The sequence below is a fragment of the Oryza glaberrima genome, chromosome 3, assembly GCF_000147395.1.
Source record: "Oryza glaberrima chromosome 3, OglaRS2, whole genome shotgun sequence".
In the NCBI taxonomy this organism is placed as follows: Eukaryota; Viridiplantae; Streptophyta; class Magnoliopsida; order Poales; family Poaceae; genus Oryza; species Oryza glaberrima.
In genome coordinates, this window is record NC_068328.1 from 25,764,205 (window position 1) to 25,785,407 (window position 21,203).

At 44.5% G+C, this 21,203-nt stretch overlaps 3 protein-coding genes across 3 annotated transcripts; 1 reads left to right on the plus strand and 2 right to left on the minus strand.

Moving 5' to 3' along the window:
• Positions 1–9,323: 9,323 nt before the first annotated feature.
• Positions 9,324–15,680, plus strand: LOC127766669 (ras-related protein Rab5A-like). Its single transcript, XM_052291781.1, has 7 exons — positions 9,324–9,543; positions 10,135–10,212; positions 10,313–10,480; positions 11,171–11,219; positions 11,679–11,752; positions 15,066–15,159; positions 15,346–15,680. The coding sequence occupies exons 1-7, from the start codon at positions 9,502–9,504 to the stop codon at positions 15,450–15,452; spliced, it is 612 nt and encodes a 203-aa protein (XP_052147741.1). The 5' UTR covers positions 9,324–9,501; the 3' UTR covers positions 15,453–15,680.
• On the minus strand, positions 12,381–14,547 carry LOC127766667 (UDP-glycosyltransferase 73C7-like). The gene has a single exon (XM_052291779.1). It carries the CDS (start codon positions 14,533–14,535, stop codon positions 13,009–13,011), a length of 1,527 nt encoding a protein of 508 aa, XP_052147739.1. The 5' UTR covers positions 14,536–14,547; the 3' UTR covers positions 12,381–13,008.
• A 337-nt stretch (positions 15,681–16,017) lies between the features above and the next one.
• LOC127766668 (uncharacterized) lies at positions 16,018–19,444 on the minus strand. The gene is made up of 9 exons (XM_052291780.1): positions 19,187–19,444; positions 18,803–18,946; positions 17,872–17,960; positions 17,644–17,779; positions 17,464–17,538; positions 17,166–17,287; positions 16,998–17,073; positions 16,578–16,637; positions 16,018–16,451 (listed from the first exon to the last, which is right to left on the minus strand). The coding sequence occupies exons 1-9, from the start codon at positions 19,427–19,429 to the stop codon at positions 16,323–16,325; spliced, it is 1,074 nt and encodes a 357-aa protein (XP_052147740.1). The 5' UTR covers positions 19,430–19,444; the 3' UTR covers positions 16,018–16,322.
• Positions 19,445–21,203: the final 1,759 nt, after the last annotated feature.

Genomic DNA, 21,203 nt, shown 5'->3' on the forward strand with positions numbered 1-21,203 from the left:
ACTTATTTACCTTAACTTAGGTTACAGCTTAGAACAGCCCGAGAATGCAACCGACGACGCGGACGAAGAAACACCAACAACAGCAGCAGCAGCGGAACCAACGAACTAACACCCAACACCACAGGCGACGGCTGGGAACCAGGACGAAACCCTAATCTTCACTTTACTTCATCTTCAACTTCCGGGCGGAGGAACTATATATATTTATATAGAGCAAGGGTGAGTACTTTCTTACTCAGCAAGTCACGGGAATTTAGGTGTTTAATGCAAGCTTGGAAGAGAGGCAAGGTTGTTTTTGCAAATCTTTTGTTTTGAAATCATTTTGAAATCACTAAGTGATTTATTTCTTTCTAAGTTTGGGCCGAAAAGAGACTTGCGTCTCGATTCGACTTTAAGAGATGTTTTTCAACAGCTCATTTGGTAATGTACCGACCTCCCGGGTCAGATCATTACTTCTCGGCTCCCAGAGCCATTCCACTTGATTAATCGGCTCCCAAAGCCTTTTCATTTTCTCAGACTCCCAGAGTCCAGCTGCCCAGCAGCACAACAATCCGCTTCCACTCGGGAAGCCTAGTCCATGATGCCCGTAGACATCCCGAATCACACAGATTCGTTTCTTGACCACTCAGGTCATCCATCTGCCACATAGGCTGATTCTGGTAACGATTCCCACACCACAACAACTTTTCACAAGCACAGGCAAACAAATCTACGCTACAGGAAACACCTCACATCCGCCCATGACCGTGGGCACGGTTGTTCGAACAGTTAGTTAACCTCTGCAGAGGGGGTACACTTTACCCACACGATATTACTAACCCGGATCACCCAGCCCGTGAGATCAGCCACATCGGGAGACCTTAAGGCTTTCATGACAAGGCATTTCGAAAGCCGACACAGGTTCACCATATGCCAACGAGAGGGGTCCCAGACCAACACCAGATTAGGTCCCAGACCATACTGTGCCAGGAAGCCCGAGGGTTCTCCCCGACACCACCCCGTTGAATCCACATGTCTCTTGGCATCATGGCTCCCCCGATTAGCTAATTACTCAGCCAGGGGCGTCCCATTGCACCCGTGTGGTCGCACTTGTTATATGCTCGGATGAATTTCCTACAGGAATCGGTCCTTATATGCGAATACGGGACAGTGCCACACAGGCACAACCCCCGCATCGCGAGTTTTCACAATTTTTTTTATTTTCAAACACGCCGACACCACATGTCGGGTTTTCAAGGCTTCTCAAACCCATTTCCCAAGTTTTTGACAGACAACGGTGTATGTGGAATAGTTGGTATACACGCTCAGAGAACACGGATACCGAAGTACCACAAAGGTGGAGCGACAAGGAAATCAGGGTAGTACAACCTACAGGAATTAGTGCGACTACTGGGTAGGTCCGTCGGTTTGACATGCAAACCGAGGCCAGGCATGTTAAGTGTGTGATTCTACTAATGCAAGTTGCAAACAAAATAATAATGATTGTCCAATTATAGGGGCAATTGGTCAAAGGGTGACTTGCCTTGCTCAAGGTCTTCACGAAGCTTCACGAATCTTCGAGAAAACCCGCGATCGACGAAAATCCGGTAACCGCAACTATACGCAAACAATCAAAAACCTAAACAAAAGACCAAAAGAAAGATCCTATTTAGACTAAATAATAGTGCCATTAGATAGATCTCAATTTTGCGGAATTATTGGAAGTGGAACGGAGTCAATCGGAGTTACAGATCGAGAGATATGAATTTTGGAAGTTTAATTGGAATTTCTGGGCAAAGGAAGATATTTGTGGAACAAGGGGAAATTGATTTATGAAATTTATAGAAATAATATTCTCAAGAATATTATTGGCAGTCACGGACGTGCGGGACCAAGGAAAATGATTCATGGAAATTTTGGAATAAGGAATTGATTTATGGAAAAGGAAATGGATGAGGGATGTATATTAGACTTTTTCGGGCGGCAAGGGCGCGGCCCGAGGGTTGAAGGAGGCTCGGCCGAGCCATTTGGGCCGGCGCGGGCGCGGAAAAGGCGGCCCATTAGGGCGCGCGGAAGGGGGAGGGAGCGGTCCGGTGGACCGAGTGCACCTCGCGGATTCCAGGTGGGGCCCGCTTGTCGGTGACACGGCCCACGGTGGGATGGGCGCACGCGAGGTGCGGCGCAAGGGTTTCGGGTGCGCGTGGCTTAGGAGCGGTGCACCGGGTGGACGGATGGCGGTGGGCCCACGTGCAGCCGCACGGCTTGCCGTGGACCGCGCGCACGGGAGGGAAGACGGAGGGAGGGGGCGGCTGACCGGCTTGGCCGGGTCAAAGCCGAGGTGGCGCCGACGTGGCGCTTACGTGGCAGCCACGCGGGCCGGCGGGAGGAGGAAGAAGGGGAGGTCGTGATGGACGGCGGACGGCGTCCGTGTTCACCAGAGCAAGCGCGACGGCTTTGGTCTTCGGGGAGCACACCGGAGTGACGAGGGCGTCGAGAAGGAGCGAGCCAACGGCTCGGATTCGCCGGAGGGAGTTCGACGGCGGTGGAATTCGACAGCGGCGGCCGGCGGCGAGAGAAAGGGGAAATCACCGAGGGGCGACGAGGACTCAATTAAAGGCGGCGGGAGCATCTCCAGTGTTCAAGGAACTCATTTCTGGGGTCGGATGGGTCTGAGCGGCGCCGTGGAGGTCCGGCGACAAGAGGCGGCCTCCGGGGGTGGTCGGCAATGGCGGCGGGGCCATGCCGGGTGGCGGCGGTCCTTGGGGCAGCGTCTACGCGCGTTCGGCAGGGCTACCGAGCTACCACGCAAGCTAGAGGGGACGAGGGTGAGCAGGGAAGGGGAACGGGAGGGAGGCACTACCGAGCCGGGACGGCGCGGTGACGAGCAGCCAACGGCGTGGAAGCGAGCTCTCCGTCGTCGGGCCGGGGAAGGGGAAGAAGATGGGCGCCCAGAGTCCCGCGTCACGCGTCCACGCACACACCGGCTCCCCCGGTGCTCGGTGACGGACGGCGATGGCGAGCAGGGCGGAGGCGACATTGGCACGGTGGCGACGAGAGCGAAAATGAGAGAGATTGGGAGATGGGGCGGCTCGGGTTTTATAGAGGTGGGGGATGTCGGTTTTGGGAGGGAGGAAACCGACCTCGTGGGCGGTCAAGGAGGGGCGGTCAAGGAGGAACTGGCGGTAGGACGTGGTCACGGGCGGCAGAGGGGGAATGGTGCCGGTCGGGGAAAAAGCAAAAGGGGAGGGAGGAAAGGGGGCTCTGCCCATGCCATTCAGGGAGAAAGGAGGAGGGAGAGAGGGCTCTGCCTCCGGGAGTTGGACGCACGCGGCTTGGAGCGGCCGGGCACGCGTCGCAAGGAGGGGGTGCGGGGCCGAGCGGCGCAGGCGCGGCAGGGCGGCATGGGCGGCTGCGTGGCGCAGGCTGCCAGGGCTGACGCGGCGGCGACCCAGCAGTCGGCCACGCGCGGGCGAGCACGCGCGCGACGCGGGGGTGGGGGGTGCGGCCGGATTTCGAACGGCGGCAGCGGGAAATCGGCAAAGCGGCGGTGCATAGCGCGGCGAGAGGAGAGAGAGAAAGGAAGCAGAGAGAGAGCGAGGAAAGAGAGAGGAAGAAGAGAGGCGCTGCCTCTCTCTCTCGGCGCGTGCAGCGCACGTGCGGGGAGGAGGAGGAGCGGCCGAGAGGAGAGAATGGGCTGAGCAAGGGAGAAACGGCCCACAGCCAAGAGGGACGCAATTTAGACTTTTTCCGAGGGAACTAATTTGGAGGGGGGTTTTTCAATTGGAGAGAATTTGAGAAGGATTTTTGGAATTTAACCTTGATACTTTGACTTTAGGAACATAAGGTGAAGTCAAGGGAAGGATTCGAGGCGGGATTTGAATAATTCTGGATTCGTAGAAGTATTTGGCGAGGATTCAAAGGAAGGATTTGAATTTCAGAATTGATTTAGGAAGTTGAATCGGAATTGACATTTTAGAGGTAGAGGATTTTGATGGCGACGGGAGGGGACAATGATGGATTTAAACTGAGATCCACGGCACGACTTAGACTCGCACACAAAGAACAAAATTTTCGCAATTAGGATTTTGCCGAGTTAGTTTTTAACGCCTCACGAAAAGCGGAGCGTTACAGATCCACCCCCCTTACAAGAATCTCGACCCCGAGATTCGAAGGTGGACCACACACACGAAACCAAAAAGGGATCTTCAGACATCTTCACCACTTTAGACTCTACTAGTCTATCTTTATCTCAGGGTTGCATTCTTGCTACAAAACGGTCTGGTACTTTGACGCACTTAACATGCTTTATCTTACTGTGGGTCTACTCCTTCATGCGAGATTTATTCTTTATCTGCCTTTTCAGCTTGCTCAAGACTCATTTTTTTTTCAATTTGTTTTCACTTGCACTTGGTTCAGACAGCTTTGTCCAACATGCGGTGAGGTTAGCGAGACAGATCCACTGTTCGGTGACTTCGAACCTTTTGATCCAGATATGTTGGGAAGGATTGTCATTGGTTGAGCTGGCTTTGTCTTGACTTTCTGAGGGCAATCCCACGAATAGTGTCCCATCTCATGGCAGATGAAACATTCGACTCCTGCCTTATGACCACGTCTTTTTGAAGGTGTAGGGCATGATACGGAGTTGCTTCCTTCATGGCTATTACTGTTGATCATTGTGGTTTGCTGACCAGGTTCTGACATAGTCGAACGAGACGTAGAACCGGAACCATTTGAATGCTGAGATGCTTTCTGATAGTACTGTGCTGGCGAGTTTGTTTTTCGACACAAACCTTCTTTTGCTTGAATCTCTAGGGACATTACTTTGCGTCTCTTGTATTCTTGCATCTCTTGTTCTGCATCTTCTAGTAACAAGGACTTATCGACCATTTGCTGAAACGTCGAAAAGTTGTGAGCCAAAAGTTTCACTCGCAGTTTCGCATCCATTCCTTTTAAAAATCTTCTGATCTTCTTTTTATCAGTGTCTACATCTTCTGGGGCATATCGGGCCAATCTATTGAAGCAACTCAAATACTCGTTGATGCAAGAGGATCCTTGCTTGATATTTGCAAATTCTTCCTTCTTCAAATAAATTATGCTTTCTGGAATATGTGCTGAGCGAAAGGCTTCTGCAAATTCTGTCCAGGCGATGGTACTAGCATCTGTATGGGTAGCACAGTAGTTATCCCACCAATCTGCGGCAGGTCCTCTTAACTGATGTGCGGCGTAAAGGGTTTTCTCTTGCGGAGTACACTATACCATATTTAATTTCCTTTCCACATCTTTAATCCAATCATCAGCTTCAATAGGCTCATTTGTTTGGGAGAACTCCGGTGGACGAGATCCCAAGAAATCATTCAGTTTTGATTGGCCATCATCTTGAACCATATGGGGTTGACGCTCTTGTGTGTGTTGTTATTGCATAGCAATTATATTCTGAATCATTCCTTGTAATATATGTGTTTGCATGGCCAGGATTTGGTGAAGGTCCACGGGTGGGGGTTGATTACCTCTTGCGACATCATTAACTGATCCGGAAGCAACCGTACGATCACTCTCGGCTTCTTGTTCATCTGCCTGGTTAACTGGTTGATCGGGAATTTCTGGCTTGGACTGGCTCTTCCTCAAAACCAAAGCGGTTAGGGGCACGGATCTGACGGGTGGAGCGACGTGCCATCTGCTTCAGAGGGACTGAGATCTGACCAACGCAGAAATGAGATAAGAAAGGAGGAAAACAAAAACACTACATCAAAACGGTTTTCAAAATCGCAGAAGACATAGGTGGTGTATTCCAGTCGGTAACCCAACTGGTCTAACACCTGAACACGGACTACCAAACAAAACTCACACACGCACTAGTTCACCACAACTCCTACCGAGCGGGTAACGGAGCTAGGGTCTGCCTACCAACGACGGCTTAACTAAGACTCCTAGAGGCTTGAGCACACCTTTCTTCAACTGGGCGTGAAGACAGGTTTACTTTAGGATAAAAGTCAAAACATACGACTAGCTTCTACTTTCGGACATGAAAAGATTTTCCACAAAACTAGAGCTAAAGGGGATAACGACACCTTAGCTTTCACAAATATTTTTGTACTCAAATAATGCCATCCTATTAAGGGGTTTCGATCCAACAGCACCTGAGATCGCGGTTTCGTAGGAAGCGGTTCGCGCCGTTTTTCCCATGACACGCTCCTGTCAGGTGCCGTTGTACGGCGGTGCCAGTTTGGGGTGTGACATATAGGTCCTGTTTGGAGAGCTTAAAATTCGGAGTTGCAGCTGGTGAGAATCCAGAGAAGCTGGGAAACTAATTTATTGTTTGGATTCTGCAACTATAACTTTTTAGAATCTGAGTGAAAATTTGGACTGTTTGATAGAGCTTCTGACAACAGCAGCTTCTAAAAGAATCTCCAGCTGTCAGAAGCTCCCCCAATTAGGCCCATAGTTTCGTGGCTTGCGGGCGAGCCCAAGTTGCTGGGGCTAGGGTGACCAGAGCTTGGGTGGTCATTAGTTTCCACGAATTCTCCTACTCCTCTGATATGTATGTTTTTTTTTAAAAAAAAGGATATCTTGTAAGGCTCCTTTTGAAACATGGGATTTAAAAATATAGTATTATAAGAAGAAAATAAAAATGCAATGTCACGCCCTATAAAATTCTTTAAAGAAAATATGAGTATTATATAGCTACTACCTTTGGATGGTTTGCATGAAGTAACCACATGAATTTCAAAGGAATTTGCATGTGGTTGATGGAGAAACTAGAGGAAGATTATATAGGAAGAGAGTGTATTGAACTCCTCAAAGGAAAATAAAAATATGAGGTTTGAGCTGATGTTTATTTTCCAATAGAATTGTAGGTGTAGGAGGACAATCCATAAGAATTATAGCTCATATTCCTTTGTTCCAAAGGATATCATTCGAATTTTTTTCCCAAGGATTTTAATCCTCTAAAAATTCATAAAAAATCCAAAGAAGCTAGTAATGACAAGCTCATCCATAACTTATGAAGTTCCATGCGTCATTCTCTCCTTTTCCATTGCTATTCATCAAATAATTAGTGTATGGGTATTATGGTATACCTCATCATTAAGCAGACCATAATAAATATGAAAGCTAGCTAAGTAGCTAGTCCATGTATCTTTAAGGATAGTAGCGACTTGAACAATCCACAACCTTAATAACCATACCCTTTTGTTCAACCGCAACATGGTCATCCCTCGCAACCTAAAACATCATTGACCCAAGGAAAACCTAAACACACATGCATTTAGTGACTATGTCATTGTCTTTTAATTTATAAATCTTCCGATAATTTTGTTCTTGTTATTCCCCTACAAACCTACATATAAATAGATAGATGGTCCACTTGCAACATTTCACTGTTGAACTAAAAGCCACAAGGGACAATATATAGGATTTTTGACATTTGGTTGTCACTCTTTAGTGAACTCCTAAGATCCCAATATCACATCTAAGGCCAATGCTTTGAGGGAATTTTCGCATATATGCAAGAGAATTGAAACTAATAGCTGCTATCATAATACACCTCCTATATATTTTTGTGTGCATTGTGTTTGTGCATACAATAAACACTTTTTTAGTAGGTACAACAAACATATTGCCAGTACTTTCTGATGGTAAGTGCATGCCTTCTTTTTGTTGGCAACAAGGTGCAACACTTTTCTTGGGCACCAGTGAGGCAGTGACTCGAAGATGTTAATGGTGGTGCATGCTATGGATAATGAATGTCTGAAATATATTTTTTTTTCTGGCAGATAAACTACCGGCTATATATATATATATATAGCACTTTTCTAAGGCAACATTATGATATACACATACAAGGCCAATGTGTATTGTAGGAATAGTGTTGAGAAATATAATTGAACTACTCTAAGGCTGAGTTCTTTCCCTAATTTTTTCGACTCACCTCTCTCGTTTTCCACGCGCACGCTTTTTAAACTGCTAAACGGTGCGTTTTTTTAAAAAAAAATTTCTATATAAAAGTTGCTTTAAAAATCATATTAATCTATTTTTTTAAAAAAATAGCTAAAACAATGCGTTATTCGTTTTACATGCCGCGGAGGAGGGGTTCCCAAACCATCCTCCCGAATACAGCCTAAATCTTTATGGCGACCATGATAATGTTAAGAGGCAACCAACGTACACTGCCAAACACAGTGAATTGATGATGGAGGAGAAAGTAAACAAATCTATCTAGATCAACACCCATGCCCAAGGACATCTAGAGGCAACAACTACAAATAAAAACAAGTGGCATGTCAACAACAAGGAGAAGGATTCTATGAGGTGGCTTGACACATTAGCAAGGATAGAACTGGAATTTTATCAAGATCAGGGTTGGAATAGATTGTATTAGGCTAAGCTGTCCCTTTTTTGCATGGACATGAGACAACCAGCTTGCTTGCTTGAGACTTGAGAGCCATATGTAAGAGTTTGGCTAAAGAGATAAGTGAGTTTATCTGAGCAAATTGTGGCCTCATAATATATATATTTCATTTAAGGAACATGGATCTATACCATTTGGCTTAAATAGGGGCATATATGAATCGACCACGGGTGTGTTCGGACGCCCCCTCTTCTCAACCCATCTCCCTCGTTTTCTGCGCGCACACTTTTCAAACTGCTAAATGGTGCGTTTTTTGCAAAAAAAAATTGTATACGAAATTTGCTTAAAAATCAAATTAATCTATTTTTGAAAAAAATAGCTAATACTTAATTAATCACGCGCTAATGGATCGCTCCGTTTTCCGTGCGGGCTCCGTTTTCCGTGCGGGAGGGTAAGGTTCCCAACATGGCCAACGAACACAACCTAGGTTTATACATCTCAAAATAAACTTACTAAAACATTACTCCCTTCGTTTCACAATGTAAGTCATTCTAGCATTTCTCGTTAACATCAATATGAATGTGAGAAATGCTAGAATGACTTACGTTGTGAAACGGAGAAAGTATTAAAGAAAAAGATAGATTTACTGAACCCCAACTCCAAGTCAATTTCTCTAAATTCATAGGCGCATCCAAGCATTTGTAAGCTCCAACTCCTATTCTCAAATTCCTTGTTCTCAGTTCTACAAACCAAACTTTGTGCAAGGATAATTGGTGATTATATTAGTGTATATTTAAGTACTTTTCATCTAAAAGAAGTGCATGTTAAGGTACTTTTTATGTTAAACCCCCTAGTGCCTCCTGTTGACATGTTTACTCCTCCTCCGGTCCGCATGAAAAACGTGGGAGTAGGTGGGGGCAACAGTGAAACGAGTGTAATTACGTATAAGAACAAGGGCTAAACTGAAAAATGGATTTCCCAAACCAAAAGCAAAAAAAAAAAGGGGAAAAAAAAGATAGAGTGGGGAGAGAGTCAAGAGAGGGGCGTGTAGCACACGTGGAAGCTGACGATAAATTTTTTTCCCCCAATTCCGCCTCTTTGCTTTGCGTGCGAATTTGATCTCGAAGCTTCCGCCAAGCAGCGAGCTCTCCCGATCCGCGGGGGCGTCGAATCCTATGGCGGCCAACGCCGGCAACAAGATCCGCAACGCCAAACTGGTGAGGGATTTCCCCCAATCTCGTGCGCTAGATCGATATCGGTTGTTGATTTCGCCCACGGATCGAAATCTTGTCGCGAATTTCTCTCCTCTTTTTTTTTTTCGCAATCGCGTGGGATTGTATCCGATCATATATCAGGTTGTCCTCTTTAGGATGGTTGAATTGAACAGATTGTGACGAGGCGAATACATGGGGGGTCTCTCTCTTATGTTGGATAATAATAGCATTGCATATTTATTGGTAATTATCCATTAAATGTTTCTGGTGTTATTATGGCTAAAGTCTTGTTTATTAGATTCTTTGTTAGAATAGACGCACGGTAGTTTTGTTTTGGCCTGATCAGAAGATGTTGTTTTAGATGATGTTCCTAATTTTCATGGCAATTGATGTTTCTCCAGCATGTGCACAGTGATGATGATTTTGAGCCCATCTCTATGTTCATGTTTAAATTCCATTTCTGGGAAAATTTGTTTATAAGCACAAATTTATGTCGTGGGGAGTTTGGAATTCAGTGCAAGCATATAGATATTGCATTGCTAGAATCTTGTGTGTTATGCAATGCTGACTTTTTCAGTGTTCCTGGAATCTTAGGTTCTTCTTGGAGATGTGGGCGCAGGAAAATCTAGCTTGGTGCTTCGTTTTGTAAAAGGACAGTTTGTTGAGTTTCAGGTTAGTCTCTTCATAAGTTCATATTCTTGTCTTGTTGAAGTTGCGGATCAAGAGGTTTTTGTGTTCCAAATGATGAATCTATTGGTCTATCTATCTGTAGGAATCGACAATTGGAGCAGCATTTTTCTCACAGACATTAGCAGTTAATGACGAAACCGTGAAGTTTGAAATCTGGGATACAGCTGGGCAGGAGAGATATCACAGCTTGGCTCCCATGTACTATAGGGGTGCGGCTGCTGCCATAGTTGTATATGACATCACGAATCCGGTTAGTACAATGCAATTGGTTTCCTTTTGCTAACCATAGTTTTTGATAATAATAGGCGTTCCATTTTTGTCGAGTTCATGATTTTCTTGGCAGCTGTTTTGACTAATGATAACTCGTTTATGATACAATAACTCCCTATAGTGTTGTGCTACCGATATGAGCGTGTATAAGAGCATAAATGCAGTTCAAAAAATTGATGATCATTATGTTTGTAGTTTGTACTCTGTAGTATTTTCACACCTAACAGAATCACAGCCAGCAAAACTTGATGTTGATCTCATACAGAAAGATATAGCTTAGTATTCATTATGTATGTAGTACCAATGGTAGATCTATATGGCATGTCTATGATGATCTATACTTCAATATGTGATTGATAGGTTATGTAGTTAAAGCTTGACAAAATAATGCTTATGATGTTCCTCTAAATGGTTTTACACTAACTAGATACATATGTATACGTGACTCTATATGTGTCCAACTTTGAGATCTTTTATATCATGAGATGCATATTGATGTATTTTGCAGCCATATTCTAAAGCATGCATTCATCCTTGTTAGGTTCAATTGGTCTAGAAATCAGAAGCACTATAGCATTCTAAACTTAGTGTAACTACTCTGACTGTTTTATTTATTGCATAGAGAGAAGTGCCATTTCAGATATTTTAACATGACTCTTTCTACTTTTAGGCCTCTTTCACCCGTGCAAAGAAATGGGTTCAAGAACTTCAAGCTCAAGGTACTTTGCTGTACTGTATGAGAAAGTGGCATCTCTGTTTGAGGTCTTCTCATGCTCTTTTAAGATCATGGACCTAGTTTTTAAAATAAGAAACTTATCAGCTCCTTGAACAGTTTAATTTGTGGAAAACTCATCAGATGACAGCTCTGAGTTTCTGGACATGCTGATCGTTGGCACCTTATTTTATCACTTACGCATACATTTAATTAGTTCCTTGTACAGTTTCCATTGCATGCTATCTTTGACTTCCTGCATGGTTATTAAATAATCAGGAATAATCAGTTCTTTTATTATTTTTCTATTGCTTGCAAATATGTGTTTATTACGTACATTAACTCCTCTGAGCAATTTCACATTTTTACTTTTGGATTTGGTTATTGGTATTGTCAATAACCAACAAATTAGTCCATATGACAATTATCTATCTTGTCAAAATAATTGATTTCTCCTTTGATATAGGTAACTCGAGTACAGTGGTGGCTCTTGCTGGCAACAAAGCCGATTTGCTAGAGACTAGGCAGGTGCAAATAGAGGTATGTTTTCCTTCCTCTCGCCCTCCCTCTGGTTTTATATGTGATGTCGCTATGTTATCTTTTCACTATCCTACGTTGCAAAGGTGAAATTACCTGTCACACAACTAATATAGGCAAATACTCTTGCCATTTCTATATGGTTTTACAATGGCATTTATCTTTTTACTGAGTTCTGCATATATCCCAATTTAAATGGCTGCATATATCCGGTGGATGTAGAGGCCGGGTAAAATATACCCTTCTCTAAAAAAAAAAAAATCCCCGGGGAATGGTACGGTTGCAGGCTTACTCCATACATGTAGCCCACTGAATCTTTCGGTGACCGGTTTGATTAGGAGTTATTGTCCGCCGTATTCATCGGCAGGAAGATTAATTTGATGCTAAACACGCCGGAGATCCGCTGTTGGACGGCGGCATGTACATCGTTGCAAGCGATTTAGTTGACCACATCACTCGAGCCAGCTGCCGGAGGCATGTGCCACACAGCCACACTAGCCTCTTAAACCTTGCTTTTTTAACTTTGGAGCAAATTATTCCACGCTGCATGTATATATGGAGTAGTGTATATATACATACAGCTTTGGAAGTGGAAGCAAACCAAAATGAATAGAAGAAATGCACGGTGGCTTTCTAGGCGACGATCGACATGATGCAATCACACTCGTCGTCCTTGCCGCTTGCTTCACGTCTCACCGCGTAGGTGGTTGTAGGTCTGGTCCACGCCGGTCGCTGGAGGCGAGACCGGGAGGCATCCATTGTCTCCCCCACACACCTTAATTTGTCAGCGATCAGCCTCCAGTTTTATACTACTTGTCCATCTTCTCCCTTTGTCGGTGGCTGTCTGACCAATTCGCTGCCGCCGATGGGTTATAACGGCCGGCGCTGCTGTCATTGCCGGCCATTCGGGCTCAGCAGCAAGGCTGTTCGGTGTTGGTTGCGATCCGTTCCAGCCCAGTTAATATAGGTAGCACGTAAGTGATAATGTCGTTTCGGCCCAAATAATATGGTCCAATTAGTACGGTTAGTATGGGCCACATGATATGGCCCAAGCTGTACAAATATTACAATCAATACGGTTACATGTGATGTAGTTTAGTAGGATGTGTTACACCCTGTACTGAATTAACTTATTCTGTAACAGAGGAAGTAATACACTGGTAAAGGGCAGGATGTTGAATTGTGTTTTTATGAACTTGTATAAATTAATCTTGATCTTTTAGTATTCCGTATTTGTTTACTACTGGCCTGCATGTGAGTCAGTCCCTTGTCACTGCATCAGTGCGTCTGTCTCGTGACAATGTAAGCTGTAACGCTTTTAGCTGATTTATCAGCTCCGCCCAGTCACCGCACGACGACCCGCCATCGGACACGGCTGTGCGCGCCGCGACGCCCAGCTCGTCCACCCTCGCTCTCCTCGCCGCAGCGTCGTCGTCGCCCATCAGCCTACCCACCGCTCTCGCCACCGCCTCGGCCGGCACCACCGCCTCCATGGCCGCGTTGCCGGCAGCCTCACGCACCCGCACGCCCACGCGGAGCACGTCGACGAGGAACACCTCGTTGAGGAACTGCTCGGCGCGCAATGGCCAAGTCGCGAGTGGCACGCCGGCGGAGATGGCATCCAGTATCGAGTTCCACCCGCAGTGGCTGAGGAAGCCGCCCACAGCGCGGTGCGCCAGGATGTCCGCTTGTGGCGCCCACCGCCCGGCCACCACCATGCCGTGGCTGGACGCGCGCTCCTCCTGCTCTGTTACCTCCACCGCCGTCGTCGGGATGACCCAGAGGAATGGCCAGCCCGACGCGCGCAGGCCAGCAGCGAGTTCCGTGAGCTGGCTCGCGCCCATCCCACATGTGCTCCCGAAGCACGCGTACAACACCGACCCTGCCGGTTGGCCGTCGAGCCATTGCAGGATAGGGTCCCGGTCGACGCCGTCGGCAGCGATGCCTTTGCTGAGTTTGGAGACGGCGGCGCGCGCTGGGCCGACGAGGAACACCTTCTTGGGAGACCCGTCCAGGCTACGGTAGTACTCGGCGAAGTCGGCCTCGAGCGCCGCGAAGCTGTTGAAGACGACGGCGAAGCTCTCGGCCTCGGCGGCGCGGAAGAGGGGGAGGTGAACGAGGGCCTCCTCGTTGACCTGCACCCCGCGGAGCTTCACGGGGAGCGGGAAGCCCTCGTCGACGCCGAACGGGTCTGGCATGGCCTCACGTAAGTGGAGGTGTCCATGGATCGCCACCATGGCGGCAGCGGCGAAGGCGCCGATGGTGTGGAACGTCACGTGCAGCACGCCGCACTCGCGCGCCACACGCGGCGCCCAGTGGAGCACCGCGTCCGAGACGACCGTCACGGTGGCGGTGGAGCCCCCTTCGCGGAGAAGCCCACGCACCGCCGCCCCGAGTGCCGGCGCCAATGCTTCCTCCGCGGCGGCAAAGAACGCCGCGGCCGAGACCTCGCCCGGGAGGAGGGAGAAGTCGTTGTGCCCACCCGGGAACCCGAACTGCGCCACACGGACCGGCACGGATGCCGGGGCCATTGCTGCGAAGTGGCGTGTGGTGACGATGGTTGCGGCGGTTCGCCCTCCGCGGTGGCAGGCGTCGGCTTCGGCTGCCATTGCCGTGACGGGGCCGAAGTGGCTGCGCGAGAGGAAGGGCACGAAGATGAGGTGAAGCGGGGGCGTGTCGGCGTTGGCGTCGCAGCATGCAGGCGCGCCGTTCGTGGTGTGCATGGTGGGTGTTCGATCGTTTGCTCGGTTCGTCTGGTGAGCTGGTTGAGTTGGGCTCTGTGTCATCGTGGAGGGAGCGGGATGATCAGGCAGTTGGGCTGGACCTCCTCTTATTTTGGGAGGGAGGATGGAATTGCGTGTGAGTTAAGGTCCAGGAATTCATGGCCACAGGAAATGCATGCACGGCGCCTCGGCGTGTAACGCGTGTTTTTGTGTTGCTAATCTGCAGCCAACCTTCATTTCAGTTTCAAACATTACAAAACTATGTTCATAGCAGAACTCAGTTTGTTTAATTGAAAATTGTATTGTTAGGAAAAAGATTACGCATTACAAAACTATGGTTAATGGTGAATCCTGCAATACGTATTTCATACAGCCAATCTTGGTAATCCTCTGTCTGAGGTAGTTGCTACTGCTATTTACTATCAGCATGCTTGTGCCGTGTTTTTTTTGGTATAGTTTTTGAGGAAAAAAAGCATGATCTTGGCACGGATTAGGTACTTGTGGCATGAGAATGATACTGCTTTATGCTGCATAGCATCTTGTTTACTTGCTATGGTGTTCTCCTGTATGTCTTACATTTCCTTTTTCTGCAGGAAGCAAAGACATATGCACAGGAGAATGGGCTTTTCTTCATGGAAACATCTGCGAAAACTGCAACAAATGTGAATGACATATTTTATGAAATTGGTGAGTTTACCTTTATACATTTTAGATGGGTAGATGGTCTGTGGATTAAATTTGTAAGCTGTTAGATAATCAACCTTTATGTTGATCTACAATCACCCTTGTTAATACTAACCGTTTATTAGTTGTTTGCACTGAAGCTATGATAGTACGCACAAAATTAACATGCATTATGCATTCCGATTGCAGCAAAAAGATTGCTTCAAGGACAGCCAGCTCAGAACCCGCAGGCCGGCATGGTCCTCTCCCAGAGACCAAATGAGAGACTGGTCAGCTCTGCTTCATGCTGCTCTTGAAGCATAGTTTCGGCCGAGTATTGTCATTATAAAATCTAGGAGAGGAAAATTCAACAAATATCCCAGAAGTTCTTGTGTGGCCACCTTCATGGCTATATACTCCAGCCTTCACGCTTATTTCTTTTCATTCCTTGTGTCATGTAAATGTCAATACAAGAATGCCACATCAGAGGCTTGAAATTGGTACCGAAATGTTAATTGTGCTCTATCATTGTTACTGTTCTTTTACATTCGCATTCCCATGAAATGTGTGACCCATGGTTACTGGTTACTGAAGAGCTATAGCTGGTGCACGTTGTCCTGAGATCAAGAAACCTTTGGTTGCTGTTGCCTCAGTTATATTCGGTTGCTGCGCCGCTCTAGTGCAGCACAGAGGAAAATAATTTCGATTCCTTTCAAATGTGAATAAATTAAATGCACACGTTTGTTATGATTAATTTTCATAGGACGTGTTTTGGCGAATTCAAACATCAGCAACGAGATATGCTACCGTTTTTACATGTCTTTTCCTACAGGAGTTGAGCGAGAACAGGTAAATACTGTAATTGTCACAAATACTATTGCATTTGAGGTTGTACTGTTGGGCAACTGATCCACAGAAATTTCTTCAGATATACACACGATGCGGGAGGGGAGAAACAGCGTGCTGGGAACTTCAGTACCGTGCCAAACAGGCTAGGAAATTCCAGCTTGCTGAAAATAGCGGCAATTTGGCCTAATCTAAACTTGTTTTTGCTACTAGCACTTTACATATTCGCTTTACCTAGTTAACCTGATATATGTCCATAACTTTACACATCAAGATCATACGGATGATCGCTGGAATACCAACTTTTGTTGGCGGTTCTAGGATCTGCATTCCTGGATCGATCATGACCACTTCCCCAATGTTTTCTTCACGCCTTTCAAGATCTTCATAAACCACATTGTGTTCATGACAAAGAGCACCGATGGCACAATAAATGTCAAGTAGTACCCAAAAGCATGCATCTGCATTACCTGCATAAGAAGATAGAACAGTAAGAATGTGTTAGATAGCATAGAGATGATGTGTATTTGTACATATAAACACAATAAAATAGAATAAAGAGTCCATAAATGCATCAGCAATGGATATGTTATTACCTGACTGTAGTGCAAATAGATGTGATAGAATACGTAAATGAACAGAAGTATCCTTGCAACCTGATTGAAAGAAGTAAGATCGCTAAGATAAAGAGCCAGAAGTATGACACCAAGGAAAAGAAATTGTCTCACAACTAAAATAGCTTAGTCAGGTACATGAGGAAAGCATCCTACTACGGCTGCCAACTTGGTGAAGTTACATTGCCAACACAATTTTATGGGGACAGTTATTCACAATCACAAACTCATGAACATGGTGCATTCTCTTGTTCTTATTTGTTCTATAGATATGATTCTTTTATTATGGGTCCTCAGTGAAGATTATGCTTGAAACTTCACATTTATATTTCTACGGAACAGAGCACTTGGTATAGAAGGCTGCTACTTAATTCAATACAACATGTAAGAAATTTCACTTACCAGCCATGCAACGAACATCAGAATACCATTAACCAAGTAAGCACTTGACTTTTTCAGTCCAGCTGTGTCAAGAAACCTTAAAATAAATCCGAGCATCAGAATGTTATAACCAAATAACTGAGATGAAATGACTTCATACAAGAAATGAAACATGCTCAACTTGCTTACCATCTCAAGTTAATTTCAGGGGTGGTTGTTTCTGAAATAAGAACCATGTATGTGTAGAACTGACCCTCCCCTGACAACATTGTGTAAGCTATTGCAACTAGAGAAAGAGTATGATGGACGATCTGCAAAACAATATACAACAATAAGATATTGCTAACCAGGCACTACCTAACTGTCTAACATGCTGCCAAAATTATCGCATGAGCTTATTGAAACCAAACTAAATTTAACTAAACCTAATTCATTAGCAATTAACTTAATTTATAATAGTATATATAGACAAATGCTGAACACATACGTATTCCATTCCACCAAGGGAAGGATACAACCAGAAGATCATTGCAAGGTCAGCGATGAAGTAGCCCACAGAAACCTGTCAGCATACAGCCAGGACACAAATATGTCAGTTAAACAATTTAAAACAATTCCAGCATAAAAAAGAAAAAGTTCACTGTAGATAATGAATGTTATTCAGTACCCCTAATGCAAAAGTGGAGATGATTGAATTGCGGAATGTGATAGGCCCCTTAAGGCGATCAGAGAAAAGATCTGTAGACATGACAAGATATAATGATATAGCTGTGATAAAGATCGCATGTGCACTGGACATACCCCTGAAAAAGGTAACTTGTTGTTACTATGAAATTTACGAAAAGAAAAATATCAGGGAGGGAGCAATATATGTACTAGCTCTAGCAATGCTGACCTGTTGTTCCATTCAACACGTTGTATCTTTGTCAGTGAAGAATATCCCTTGAAGTAAAATGAGCTCAGTACCCTTGTGAGATCATATGCCTAGAGGGATCGTGAATTGCGAAATTAGAAACATGCTGTTGAATAATTACAAGCTGGTAAGCAATTGAAACAAGTCCAAAGATGCTACTGTGAAATTAGAAACATGTTGTTGAATAATTAAAAGCTGGTAAGCAATTGAAACAAGTCCAAAAATGCTACGGTCAGTTGCAGCAATAATATGACATAATATTATGTCGCATTCAAAAAGTTTCTTCAGAAGATTATTTTGTCGTTGACGAAAGATGGCAAAAATCTAGTTGGCGGTTGTTAGTTGTATGTCATAACTCAAATACCAGATACCTTTTATGTCTTGTTTTACCTTCTTCAGTTAAAACAAGCTCATTCAACTAAAAATGAAAACAGTATAATGGATCAATGTTACTTAATAGAAACCATCCCAAGCATGCTAAATTTAACAGAAACCTTGTTAAAAATTTGGTCCAACGATTAAATTGAAACTATCCCTAAAAGTTATGAATGAAGGGGAAAATCAATATGTACAATGCAATGACCAGAGGTCAGAGCTTGCTAAAAAACAGTAGTACTAGATAACATTATATTTTTTCCGAAGCTGCAGTCTACATTTGATATTTTCGAATCAATCAATATGATAGAATGTAGTCCTATGTAGTATCATTATCCTTGTACAGCATGCTGGATCTTCTGGCGCCATTCCTTGGTAGAAGTCCATGGTCATTTCGTACTACCAAAACTCTCAAATGTAACTATTCTTCTCATCAATCAACACAGCACAAACATGCAATCGGTGACAAGCATTGCGCTGATTCCGCAATGCAAGTCATCAAGCACAAGGTAGAAACTACAAGAACAGGCGAAATTACCATCTTGCACAGGGCAATGCCTACGAGCACCGAGGTGTACGGAACCAGTGGATCAGCCAGCAAGTAGTCTCTCATCAACTCCTGAGCTTGGTACTTGTACCCCGTCATCGCCATCCCTCCTCTCTTTTTGACACTAGAAACGCCCTGCATCACAAGATGTCGAGATCAAACCAGCCACATTTCGAAACAGATTGGAAAGATCAAACCATTTTCTGCCTTCAGAAACATCTACCAAACATTTTATTTTCTTTTGGAACAAACGGCTATTATTTACTATACTACAGCACCACGCATCAAAAGAAATCCCAAAACGAAAAAAAATAAAACAAGAAACCCCCAACCCCCAAGTCTGGCTGGATCACCAATCCACGCAAGAACTGATACCTTCGATTCGATCCGGACACGAGACCTGCTCTCCACGGCCGCGTCGCCCCCACTCCAAACCTGCTCGCCGGCGGCGGCGGCTACACGCGTGGGGCGGGGAGAAGGCTCAGCTCCATTCCATTCCCCTCCTCGGTGAGGTTGCTTGCTTTTTGCTGCAGTGGAGGAGCAGCAGGAGGAGGGAAGGCTGGAGGTGGAAGAGAGAGAGAAATGAGGGGTTTTTTTTTTGGGTAGTTGCCACATCATTTGCAACAACCATGTCTATGACCAAAATTAAATCACTCCTAATTAATTGTTAAGTGACTTAATAAATGGTTGATTGTAATTAATTAACCATTTATTTATTGGTTAATTAATTGCTTGTAGTGTTGGTGAGGCCTTGAGGTTGAGGACAGCCTGAACTGAACTTGCTGCTAATCATTGTACATCTGTGGGCAAAGCAACGGTGTCAATGTGGGGGTAGAAGGGTCATTTCCTCAAGACAAAAAATGAAATTAGGAGCATATGTTATGGGCTAAGGTACAATAATATAAGCTGAATTTGTTAACCAGCTGCATGCTCTGCACGTTAGCCAACGGCGATCTCGTGGCACCTAGTGACCAAAAAGTGATAAAAGAAAGTGTATTTTTGCCACTCACACGGCACTTATTTGATCTTAGGCACTTAACCTTATAGCCGTTTTTTTCTATTATCCTTTCTTTCAACTCTAGTTGACACAGTTGATCTTAATATGGATTTATAGGCTCTATGTGGGGTTTGGTGAGAACTGATAACCAAATCAAATTGCCAGCGATTAATGAGAAATGCTAATTATTTTATGGTGTCTATTTATATCCATGTGAAGAAATAAGGCTTCAATATGCAAAAAAAAAAGTCTATGGTATGTCTACATACAACAAAAAATTACACATGAAAAATAATGATGGTGCATCTTAACTTAAAATGCAATGCCCCCTTAAAATCTTTCTTTCATTTTAAAATCTTAATGTTTTAAAATGAGCTTAAGATTTTATCATGGAGTGACAAATCATAATGTTGATGACACCCTTCAGAAAATAATATTAAATTATTTCACTTATGGGATGACCACTACATACATTCATTCCATGAGCATAATAAAACTATTACAAGTTAACACTAAATCATATTTAAAGTATAACGGCAACACCCTCATGAGACATGAGGTATTTGAAAACATTCGGCCATCCTTAGCAAGGAAAATCTAAAATAAAGCAACTCTTCTAAAACATGAAATATACCTGGTCTTTTAAAAAAAGAAATACCACCACCTAAATAAAAGAACCTACAAAATCCGTCTGATCTTGTAATTGAAAGCCAAGTAACCTAATCAAAATGGCACGGCCCTCCACACCCGTTGATGTGAAGTTGTGAAACCCATAGTTCCATAATACGAAAATTAGTACTCCACTACTAGCTCCTTTTGCTAGGCATCCACCAGCTTTTCATTTTTCTAGTTTTCCGTGAGAACATATCACATTAGAGTTCACTGAATATAAAGATTATAAGTAGTAAAATAAGAAAATCATTATCACATAATTAATTGAGTTTTAATTATTTTAAATTTTAAAAGTAAATTTATCCGATATTTTAAAATAATTTTTATGTAGAAATTTTTCGTATGAAATGTGCTGTTCAGTAGTTTAAAAAAAAGGTTCAGCGAGACGTCTATGCTGACTTCATCAATCTTTCCCGGATTTGCTGGTCCAGTCTTCAAAGATGCTCATAGGGGTAGGGTTTACGTGCATGTGTTTATAGGAATGAGTGCGCGTGCGTTGTGAGTTGTACTGTGTAATTAAAAAAACGAGAATAGAAGGTAAAATATGTACCTTAACAAAAAGGAACGAGATCTAATGGATCTGGATCAGATTAGACGAGCAGATTAGATTACGTGGAGTCGACGGGAGGTCGGGAGCGAGCCCAACCACCCGTGCGACGTTGGAGATGGAAACCTGGTTGCTTTCTCGCGGCGCGCCCATAAATTCGTGGACCGACCGACCGA